The 12,457-nt window shown below is 40.7% G+C and overlaps 1 protein-coding gene across 4 annotated transcripts in view; it reads left to right on the forward strand.

Annotated features, from left to right (window-relative positions):
* RGS17 (regulator of G protein signaling 17) overlaps positions 1-12,457 on the forward strand; it is a 138,747-nt gene that overhangs the window by 102,298 nt on the left and 23,992 nt on the right. Inside the window, exon 2 of one of the 4 annotated variants that reach the window (XM_056125966.1) lies at positions 8,106-8,161. The exons of the other annotated variants lie outside the window; for them this stretch is intronic. Coding sequence (XP_055981941.1) covers positions 8,151-8,161 — 11 coding nt within the window. The 5' untranslated portion in view covers positions 8,106-8,150. The remainder of the gene's footprint in view (positions 1-8,105; positions 8,162-12,457) is intronic. 4 annotated transcript variants of the gene reach the window in all.

Raw genomic sequence — 12,457 nt, forward strand, 5'->3', positions numbered from 1 at the left:
CCTGAGCACTGCCAAGTGTGGCCCCAAAACCACACACAAAAAAACTGACTTTTTGTTACTTTTATTTTTTTTTAATTTTTATTAGTGAAACATCATGAGGTACAGTTGTAGACTTACAGATTTTTGTGCTTGGGTTTTGATTATACAATGATCAAATACCCATCCCTCCACCAGTGCCCATTTTCCATCACCATGGATCCCAGTATCCCTCCCACCCCCATCCCCCCCCCCCCCCATCCTACCTTGCCTCTGTGGCAGGGCATTCCCTTTTGTTCTCTCTCTCCTTTTGGGTGTTGTGGTCTGCAAGAGAGGAGTTGAGTGGCAATCATGTTCGGTCTATAGTCTACTTTCAACATGCATCTCCCATCCTGGGAGGATCTTCCCAACACCATTTATTTGGTGCTCCCTTCTCTATCTGAGCTGCCTTTTATTTTTTTAATGTGATTGTGTTAGATATGATTGAAATAAGTATACTAATTATTTAGAAAATATTTTCAGTAATTTTACTGCCTTTCTGTTGTTGCTTTTGGCTTTGGTGTTTTGAACCTTACCCAGTGTTACTCGTGACTTATTCCTGGCATCTCTCCTAGTCTGGTCTTTATCAGAGGTCACTTCCGGTGGATCATCTAAGCTGTTGGGGATCAAACCTGGGTCAGATCAGATGTCTTACCCACTGTAGTATCTCTCCAGTCCCTTGGTTTTTTTTTTTTCATTGATATTTTGAATTTTTTCTTGTTCATATTTATTACAGTTTAGATCATTACGGTCATGTTAAAGTTTATGTTATTGATATGCAAAATTACTAAACCCCTTCACCACCTAAATACCCACCACCTTCCACTCTTCTTGACATCTCTCCTAGGCTGGTCCTTTCCCCTTCACCTTCCTCCCACTATTTGGTAACTGGTTTTATATTCCATTGCCCAGGATTTGTTTTTGTTCAAGCCTGTGTATTCTCTGGTTTTAACTCTCAGTATTGTATAGATGAGTGAGATTGTCTGTATTTTTCCTCCTTCTCGCTTATTTTACTTAACATGACACCCAACATTATCACTTCTTGACATCTATCCCCCAAACACACAAAAGTCTTAATTTCAAAGGACACAAGTGCATCTATGTTTTTTGCAGCTAGTACAATAGCCAGAATCTGGAAACCTAAATATCCAACTATAACTGGCATAGTATCTTTATATTTCTTCTCCTGATTAAAATGCTGCTTCCTTCTTTTGGGGACATATCTTCCTTTCTCTTGTGGTCTAGACCTGCTAAATTCCTCCTGCTGCTCAGGATTTCATATAAGAATTACTCATTCTCTTTGGAAAACTAAAAAACTTCTTTTGAACATGAAGTCAATTGGAGAATAATTCTGCTTATTCAATTGTTATAAATGTTGGGATTTCCAGTTCTAAAAAATTCTTGTGAACTTCAGATACCACGAACATATGCCAGGGATGTATCTCAAGAATAAGCGTCTTACATATGAGAGGCCCTGGCGCCATCTCCAGCCCTACAGAAACACACAAAAAGTAGATAGCAAAGTACGTACATGATGCTCTATTTCATGCATGGGGACATCAATTCCGAAGTAGAAAGCAACTTCGGTTATAGCTACTTTTTGGTAGGAAGCAACAAAACTTATAAAATGCTCAATCAATTCCATAAATAATAGTGGAATAATAATTCCACATGTTTCATTCCAAATAGATGTAGTCTTGCTGGGCTTAAATATTACACACATTTCTAGTAACATATCATCCCCGTGGAAAATCTGTTTTCAAGAGGCAACCTAGAGAGAAAGAATGGAACTAGAAATAATCGTGGAGGTGTTCCAATTTCTTAGTTGAAATCATTGGAAATTACTTCATCTCTCGACACCTATTTCTGCATCGGTTCAGTAATAACAGATAAATCAGTTTAACATTCAGTGGATCTTCATGGTGATCTGAATAATCCCCTTTTGATATTTCTGACCTCCGGGCAAGTTTCAGGCTGAAAGGGATTTACTAAATTTTGTAGTATTTCACCACTGACCCCTTAGCAAAGATTCCTGGTCCATATTATTAGTTAATGTAGCATTAACCTGTTTCTTACTCTTTGAGTTTTCTACCCAACTCTTAGAGTAAGTGGTCCAGGTATAATTCTAAATATCTAAGGATCATGTAGGCGGCAGCTGTAGACTTCCCAGAATTCCCAGAGGAATTATACTTCTTCATACTTCATTGTATTCCTTTCATTATACTTCTGGAATTTATTTTCCCCACACAGAAGAATTGTTTCTCTGTCATCTCTGATCATTGTTCTCAGGATGCCCCCACCATCCTCTATACATTTTCAGAAACTTTAGAAACAGGAAAAGGGCATGAAAGAAGTGAGTGGATGAATGGACAAGAGAAACTGCCAATTTTCAGGTGTATCAAGAGTGTAACATATGAGGGAGCTGGAGTGATAGCATAGCGGGTAGGGTGTTTGCCTTGCACGCGGCTGACCGGTGTTTGATTCCCAGTATCCCATATGGTCCCCCGAACACCGCCAGGAGTAATTCCTGAGTCCAGAGCCAGGAGTAGCCCCTGTGAATCGCCAAGTGTGACCCAAAAAAGCAAAAAAAAAGAAAAAACAAAGAGTGTGACATATGAGAAGTATGACAGTAATAGTTAGAAATGATCACTCTAGACAAGAACTGAGTGTTGAAAGTAGGTAAAGGAATATACACAATAACCTTTTAGTATCTGTATTGCAAACCACAATGTCCAAAATAGAAAGAGAGCGAGAGAGCGAGAGAGCGAGAGAGAGAGAGAGAGAGAGAGAGAGAGAGAGAGAGAAGTTCGTGATACAGAGTCAGGCTGGAGGTTGAGGTGGAGGGTGATGGGATGGAAGTACATTTGTACTGGCACATGTACACTGAAGGGATGGGTGTTGGAATACTGTATAACTGAAACATCATGAACAGTTTTGTATTGGTATATCTCTCAGTGATTCAGTTTTTAAAAAGTCTATAAAAAAAGGGGAAAAAAGAGTAACATATCCAGTGTCCTTTTTTTTTTTTTAATGATAAGGACACAAGTTAACTAAAGCCAGAAGCCTGAGCTTTAATTTGAACTGATGTGCTCAAAATACATGGTTTAATACTTAACATTTAATAATAGTATCTGCTAGCTAAATAGAAGCACTATTGACCTTTACATGTACTCTGTCATAATTACGACTTGGAAATTCTACAGTGGTTTGAAGGAAGAACTTAAAGTAGGAGTTCGGTTAACCTGAGAAATGAAGTAGATTCTCATGATTAGTGTGTATAGATAAGTTACATCAAAATATTCGATTCTGGAATTGTCTAAATTTTAAGGGAAAAGATAAACGCGGTATATGCCATATTAGAAGCTTCAGTTCTTTAACTGAACATAAGCTTGCATAAGTGAATATGGATTGTAACCAGGAAATTAAATGCAGTCGACATTCCAAATCAAACTAGTGTATCCATAAAACTAAAATGCATGGTTTGAAGCTTGGAATAAAACATTTAATGTAAGGGGCTGGAGCGTTAGTACAGCAGGTAGGGCATTTGCCTTGCACGCATCAGACCCGGGTTCGATCTCCAGCATCCCATATAGTCCCCCCAGCACACCAGGAGTAATTCCTCAGTGTAGAGTCAGGAGTAACCTCTGTTGTTGTTTTTAAATAATATGTCTGGCCTGTTGGTAGTTTAAAGAAAAAAAAGCTTCCCTAAGTTAATTGATTCTAAAAATGTTTAAGTTCCATATAATCCCAGCAAGAGACATGACAGTTCAAAACAACCTAATATCAGAAAGGATGATTACATGTCAGTAGGACTGTGCTTGTATTTTGGGGGGGGCCATACCCATCGGTGCTCAGCAGTCAGTCCTATTTCTGTGCAGGGCTTACTCCTAATAGGCTTGGAAGACCATAGGGGATGCCAAGGATCAAACCCATGCAAGGCAAGCGTCCTACCCACTGTACTGTCTCTCTGGCCCTTATGTCTGTATTTTTTCAAAGACTTAAATATCCCTAAATAAAATAGCTTGGGACTGGATAATATATAAAACAGTTTCTTATGCCACAGTGTAAAAAAAAATGGGCGCAATTACCTAAACGTCCCAAGATTTACCTTCTTTGAGTTTATTTCACTCCCGGAGAACTGGAAAGTCTATCTTCAAATTCCTTAGAAAGATTCAAATTCCTTAGAAAGTTACAACTTAATACACATCTGAGTTTATGGATGTTTTCTAAGGATAATTACGAGCAGAAACTTTTTCGGTTTTCTTTTACTGTGGTTTCACAGAAAACGTCCTATTTATAGATGTACAGCTCCATCTAGTGAACAGATTTTTAATAACTGCTTGTTTTGAGAGAAATAACTGTGACATTGAAGCTTAAAATCAATGCAGTATGTGTTTCATGACATGGGAATGAAACAAGATTATGAAAAGTCAAGGGAGCATGTCTGTTTTCCACATATATTTTATAGCGACTCAAGATACAAATTTCTAAACACTATTTCATCTCCGCATGCTCATTCCCTAACGAAGTTGTACCAAATGTACAAATGAAGGACATAAATTTCAAGGCATAGAACTGATGATTATTGAGTTTTCCTGGTCGCAAATGATGTATGGATGTCCTGTGGCTCTAGTTCTAGCTTCTAGTCATTTATTTTCTTGTGTACTGTTTTCTAATCTGTGAATGTTCCCTTCCTCCTACCTTCTCCCCGACGCTACCTGTGTTCCTTGAAGCAAGTGGAACTTAACCTTTGTAGACCAACATCTGGTCTGTGGTCATGAGTAGTATCACCTCTTTTTTTCTTTCTTTCAGGCTTTGCTGTTAAATTCTCCTATAATAGCTCTTTCTTTATTTTTAAGAAGTTTTACTGGGTCACTGTGAGATACAATTACAAACTTGCATGATTACATTTCAGCCACACAATGCTCGAGCCCCCATCCCTCCACCAGGGCACATTTCCCACCACCATTGTTCCCAGTGTCCCACCCGCCACCCACATCGCACCCCACTCCCTGCAGCTCTGTGGCAGGTACCATCCTTCTTACTCTCTAATTTGGGGCATTGTGGTCTGCAATACAGATACTAAGAGGCCATCATGTTTGGTCCTTGTTCTACTTTCAGCACGCATCTCCCATCCCAGGCGATCCCTCCAATCATCATTTACTTAGTGGTTCCTTCTCCATCCCAGTTGCCTTTTCCCTCAGCACATGGGGCCAGCTTCCAAACCATAGCGTAACCCTCCTGGCCCTTATCCCCACTGTCCTTAGGTGTTAGCCTCATACTATGCTATTTTATATTCCACAAAGTAGTGCAGTCATTCTGTCTGTCCCTCTCTTTCTGACTAATCTTACTTAGCATGATACTTTCTTTTTTTTTATTGAATCACCATGTGATAGTTACAAGCTTTCATGTTTGGGTTACAGTCACACAATGATCAAATCAAATACCCATCCCTTCACCGGTGCACATCCCCACCACCAATATCCCAAGTACACCCCCCTTTCCCACCCTCCCCCTGCCTCCATGGCAGACATGATTCCCCATAATCTCTCTCTACTTTTGGGCATTATGGTTTGCAATACAGACCCTGAGAGGTTATCATGTTTGGTCTTTCATAGCATGATACTTTCCATGTCTATGGAATACTATGCAGCTGTTAGAAGAGATGAAATCATGAAATTTGCATATAAGTGTATAAATCTTTCCCTCTCTTTCTCACTAATTTTACTTAGCATGATACTTTCTTTTTTTTGTATAAGTGTATATGTGAATTTCATGATTTCGTCTCTCTTCTAACAGCTGCATAGTATTCCACTGTGTAGATGTACCAGAGTTTCTTTAACCAGTCTTATGTTTTCGGGTACTTGGGTTTTATAACAGTTCCAGTTCCTGGCCATCTTGAGTGCTAAAAAAATTGCAGAAAGTGACTTCTCCCTGATATCTATCACATAGTCAGTCCACTGGTGGTGTAGATTGATAGCTCTGTGATAATGATGAGAAGGGGGCATTGCATTCAACAACTGTGGATAGGAGGTTTGCCCTTTCTCAACATTTAAGAGCAATGTCTGCAAACAAAAAAAAGGAGCAAATATTATGAGTTGTCTAATAAGTTGTTTTTCTGAAGAGAAGCAACTTTGCACTTTGATAATGAGCGTGAGAAGAGCTAGCAGCAGTTGTGAGCTCCCATACAAGTTCCAGCATGCTTCTGTGATAGACTTTATGTAAATCGCCCCTGATGAGTCTAAATAAAGCAAAAACAGTAACAACCTCCTTGCTTCCCTTTGAGGATTGTTAAGAGAAATAGAAGAGTTACATGTTTCTTCTAAAATTGTAATAATATATATAATATGTAATCGCTGTCATAAGACTATGTACCATTGTCCTAACAAGAAACCTATTTCTTATTATGAAGTATTTCCTAATAATTGCAGTAAGGAAGTCTTTGGTTCCCTGGGTTGAAAGAAGCTTTGGTAAATTTGGAAGTCTCTTTAGCATACGAATTTGCATAATTTCACATTGTAGTGATTTCCCTTTGTGTGATGCTTCACTTTACAACTTTGTGTGTAGTAAGATCCCCACATTACACCCTTCTTTTTTGTTAATTAAAATGTATTTATTTTATTTTGCTTTTGGGGTCACACCCAGAGATGTTCAGGGGTTAGTCCTGGCTCTGCACCCAGGAATTAATTCTGGCGGTGCTTGGGAGACCAGATGGGATTCTGGGAATCGAACCCAGGTCGGCCCCATGCAAGACAAACGCCCTACCGGCCGTACTATCGCTCCGGCCCCCATTACTCCCTTCTGAAGGGGAAAATTAAAGCACACCGAGCCAAGATTGTCTTGAAGATGTGTGATCTAGATTTGGACTCCACATGAGTTTTTTTTTTTTTGACCCTTTACACAACTCAACACTTGCTGCCAGTTGGGAGTGGCCACTTCCAACTTGGCACGTGTGAGCTCTCCGTTTTCTTCTGCATCTGTAGCCTGACTTTTCCTCAATCACAGACTCTGCATGTTACTTTTTCCTCTTCTGCTTGAAATTCCCTTTGTCCAGTTCTCCATCTGGCGAACACCTGCTCATTGTTCAACCCAGTTTACTGATCTCCAATTCTGTCACGCCTTTCTCAGCTACTCTTACGCAGAGGGAGAGATGGTTCTGGGATCTAAGAGTCTCTGTGCTGATTTCTCCTTTCGCTCCTGTCCTGGTGCTCTCTACTGCTTATCCTATCCAAGTTTCCCCATTTCAGGGTCCCTGTTTCACTCATCCTGATCTAATCCAGACAATATTGAATAAAGTTAGTGTCTCGGGTATATATGTAAGTTCTTACTGATTCCCCAATGAAACTGTATTATTTTAACCTAGCATTTCTGAAAAAAATGAAACAATTAAAAACTAAACTACAGTTTCTTTTTGAGAACCTGGAACCTATCGTATTTTTCATTGTGGTGCTGAAAAGTCTGTGGTGGAAGGTGTTAAATACAAAGAAAAGGCAATACTACAATGTGAGACTATTAATATTAATAATACTAATTAATATTCACTGTATCACTGTCATCCCGTTGTTGGTCAGTTTACTCAAGCGGGCACCAGTAACATCTCTATTCGTTCCAGCCCTGAGATTTTAGCAGCCTTTCCTTACTCGTCTTTCCCAACGATTGGAGGCTCTTTCAGGCTCAGGGGAATGAGACGCGTTATAGTTACTGGTTTTGGCATATTGAGTATGACACGGGGAGCTTGTCGGGCTCTCCCCGTGTGGGTGGGATACTCTCGGTAGCTTGCCGGGCACTCCGAGAGACATATATACAATATTATGTATAATTAACAATAATATATTAATAAATATTACTATTTTGAAGAGCAGCTGCCTTTCCCAGGAACAGTGGACTGTTTTGATCCTCAGTATCATGCTGTATTAAATTCAAGCACCTTACTGATTTCTCGGTTGAGTTTTGTGCAACTGTATATGCTTTGGTGACTGGCCTCTATCTCAGAGTTGCCATGGACACTGCAAAGCTTCCATCTTATTGGCAACCATTTTCAAAGTTTCTCTCGAAGAACCAATTGTTTTTCTTACTGGACTCTCTTCCAGAGTAAACCCCGTCCATGGTGATCTCTCAGCCGTATCAACTCTAAAATGGGCAGCTGGTAAGATTCCATCACCTACTATTCATCTTCCCCTGAACCTAAACAAAACTAAACCTTTACACAATGAGGGCACATTTCCTGACTTTCTAAAATGTCCCAGATGTAGTCTTCATTAAGTTATTGTCCTAGAAAATTGCTCCTGAGATGTAAATAAATGCTTCTTTTAGTATACTTAGGCTAGGCTATTTACGTTTCTTCCATAAAATAAGCCACAGTAAAGATGCCTACCGAAAACATTGTATATACATTCTTGTTCTCTTTGTTTTCTAATGGTTGAAAAATCAGAAATGCTAATTAAAATATAACAGAGGAATCAAAAAGATGTTATGAAAGTTAAGGCCCAGCCTGGTTCCATTCCTGTGCTACATGGTACCCAAGCATCCCTGGGTATGGCAGTGGAGGACGCCCCACCCCCATCCCCTGGATACGACAGCTATGGCTTTGTCACCTGCAGTACCTCAAGATCCAAGCAGCACCACATTCTCAGGCCATTGCCTTGAGCCACTGGTCCAGCTGACCAAGAATGGCTAGGAGGGGAAATGTTCCAGAAAATAAAGATGAAGGTTCCCCGCCCCCCCAGAATGCCCTGCCAACAGAAGCAGAATGGGATGAGGGGGGTGGGGGGATGGGAGGGAGAGGGATACTGGGATCAGTGGTGATAGAAAATGGGCACTGGTGGAGGGATGGGTACTTGATTGTTGTATAATTGAAACCCAAGCAAAAAAAATTGTAAGTCTACAACTGTACCTCATGGTGTTTCACTAATAAAAATTTAAAGAAAGAAAGAAAGAAAGAAAGAAAGAAAGAAAGAAAGAAAGAAAGAAAGTTTCCCCACCCCATCTCTGAACCATCATTATCATAAACTTTGTTTGTCCCTTTGAGAGCTTTTCTCAACACGTAAGCTAAGCACATGCTGACCTAGAGCAAATATGTTTAGTAATTTCTGACCTTAAAAATGTGGCATTGTTTAGAGCAGGACCAGGTGAAAAAAGAGGGACAAGGTGACTTCTAAGACATAAGGAGCAACACCTGTTACTGATTTCTTGTGCCAAACTTCCTTAATCATTTCGCTTCATCTTCAAATGGTGTTGTCTGGGATTGTTGATCAAGGAAACTTAGAATCCAATATTTTTTTGATGTCGTATGCTTAGGGATCGGAAAGATAGTACCAGGTTTAAGTGTGTGCCTTTACCCTGGTTCAATTCTCAGGCATGATCCATGAGTACAGTAAGGGTAGACCCTGAGAACCACCAGGTATGACCCCAAAACAGATAGATAGATAGATAGATAGATAGATAGATAGATAGATAGATAATATCTCATTGTGTTGTTAATTGAACACCTTTTACATTTTTATTATAATTTATTTGTTTACAGTTGTGTTGATGGTCTTGTTGTACATTGTTTCCTCACTCCAACACCACCAACTGTGCCTTTTGGCACCTCCAGTCCACAGATTCCCCTCACCACCAGTCTTGTTATCAGTTGATATTGTCTATATCTTTGTTTTGTTGTACACCCCAGAGAGTAAGACCATCCAATGCCTAAGATCCTCTACTTCCATTCAAGTTGTAGCAAACTACATGATCTTTTTTTATTTTCCTTGGGGCCGAATAGTATTCTGTTGTGTATGCATACCACAACTTCTTTATCCATTGGTCTGTCATTGGACATTTGGGTTGTTTCCATACCCTGGCTATTGTGCTGAATGCAGTTTTGATAGCAAAAGAGGATGACTGAAAGGGACAGAGAAATAGTAGAGCCAGTTGGGTGTTTGACTTGCACGCAGCCGACCCAGGTTCAATCCCCTGCATCTTTATGATCCCCTGAGCACAGCCAGGAGTAAATCCTGAGCACAGAGACTAACATTGCTGTGAGTAGCCACCAGACCAACCAAACAAAAGAGAACTGCTGAAAGGGACACTTGTTGCTGGCTAAAGTTCAGTTTCAGTTCATTCTTGTGTGTAAGATTAGACCAAAAATCTGGAGAAATGGTGAGGAGTGAAGTACTTATTAAACGTCTGTTATAAGTAGTTTTAGTACAAATGTGTGTCCATATTTTACCATCTGTAGAAATGAGAGATATAAACACAACCCAGTGTTTCATAACGATCACTCTAATATGGTGGCATTTGGGATGTTTGTAAATATCACAGATACAGATTAAAAAAACAGCCAGAATTCATATTCAGAAACTCATGAATCATGCATGTGGATTCCAGATCACTGATTCCACAAGCCAAGGCACAATGGAGAACAAGTTTTCTAAAGATGTTTCCTAACATAGGACCATCTGCATCTGTGTGTCCCAGTCTAGGGGAAAGTGCAATGGAGATGAATTCTTAGTTGCTTACAATTTAATTAGGAAAAGAGAGCCTTTTATCCTTATCCTATTATACTGCATCTCAGAAACACACACACACACACACACACACACATACACACACAGAGCACACAGTGCACATGTACATGAACACATGCTCATGAACACACACACACACACATCTATACTCAGTAAAACAGAGCAGAATGGGTGTTCATTTTCTACTTAAATAAGACCTCTCTGGAGTTTGAAAATATCTGTATGTTGCACACTTATCATAATTCATCTCTCCCAGGAAATTCCACAAAATGTTGCCAGTACTATATCCCTCTCTCCTCCTACCCACCTTTCCATAATGATTAGAAGTCCATCAAATTCCAGAGAATTGCCCGAGCTAGACATACGTGAAGATAACTCTAAAAAATGGATCTGGGGCTGGGCGTGTAGCACCCAGGTCTGAAGCACATTCAGGAGATGTGGATTCGAGCCCTGGCACTGTCTGTTCATCAGAGCACCACTAGTAGGAGGACCTCTGAGGACATAGCCCTGATTAGCCCCCAAGTATAAAAATAAATAAGTAAAATCTGTATCTGAACAAAGTATGTTAGCAGCTTGGAGAGCGGCTGTTGATAATCAGTCTCAGGGTGCAAGCGCATTACCAGGGTCCAAAGGGGTCACCCAAAAGCTTGTAATCCTCCCGCTGCCCCAGGTCATGTTTTTCTAAAGGATTTCCCTGCGGGTGCTGGAGCTGCCACCGCCCAGTGGGACAGTGACCCCGGTGATGGGTGTCTGATGACCCATGTGCCACCCTTTCTCCTTCTCCAAATTCCTCGGACCTCACCACTTTTGAGCCAGATTTACTCTTCATAGGGTTATTCACCAATAAATTGGCCATTCTCCCAGCCAACTGGTACAGGAGAAATTGATTTGTCTCTCTAGTAAGTTCTGATATTTTCACCGAAATTACTTTGGCAAAGAATCCCTTCTCGTCCCCGTTGGATTCTCTTCCCTTCAGTTTAGTTCAGCCTGGACAAAACATTTCTATTTTGTCTCCCCCAATGCTTCTGTTTATTCTTTCCCTCCATCCTCATCTTTGCACCAGAGGATGAAGGAATGAAATAAAGAGACACTTTCTCAGCCTCATTTACCAGACTGTCAAGATGGCTGGAGCAATAGCACAGCGAGTAGGGCGTTTGCCTTGCATGTGGCCGACACAGGTTTGATTCTCAGCATCCCGGATGGTCCCCTGAGCACTGCCAGGAGTAATTTCAGAGTGCATAGGCCAGGAGTAACCCCTGTGCATTGCCAGTTATGACCCAAAAAGCAAAAAAAAAAAAAATGAAAAATGAAAGAATAACTATGGAGGGCACCGGAGTGATAGTACAGCGGGGAGGGCATTTGCCTTGCACACACCCAACCCAGGCCAATCCTCAGCATCCCAGATGGTCCCCTGAGCACTGTTATGGATAACTCCTGAGTGCAGAAACAGGAGTAAGCCCTGAGTACCTGCAGGTGTGGCACCAAAACTGAAACAAAAAAAGAATAATTGTAGATCAAAGTTGTCACTGAAGCACTTCTCTCTCCTCTTCACCACAGTAGTATTTAGAGACCCTCTTCTGCATTCCCTGAGTCGGATATTGCTCCAGTACCTGTTACTAATAAAACTGGTGGCCAGGCAGAGCACATGATTCATCTGATTTAGAGCCTGGTGTCAATCTGCAGCACCAAAGTAAATAAGTGCATAAGTAAAATAATAAATAGGGTTATTTAATAGGATTGGGTGCAAATTGGAACCATGCGTCCTATTTGTCTCGATTTGGGGCCAACTTACTAAATAACTCTCTACCTCCCTTTGCTCATCTGGGCAATGGGGATATGGGATTAAAGGTTAAAGAAGAGTGCCCAGAAAGGAGGGCGGAGCTGTAGTACACCAAGCAGGGCCCTTGCCTTGCATGGGATTGACCTGGGTTCAA

This window comes from Sorex fumeus, unplaced genomic scaffold (genome assembly GCF_029834395.1).
Source record: "Sorex fumeus unplaced genomic scaffold, SorFum_2.1 ptg000061l, whole genome shotgun sequence".
NCBI lineage: Eukaryota > Metazoa > Chordata > Mammalia > Eulipotyphla > Soricidae > Sorex > Sorex fumeus.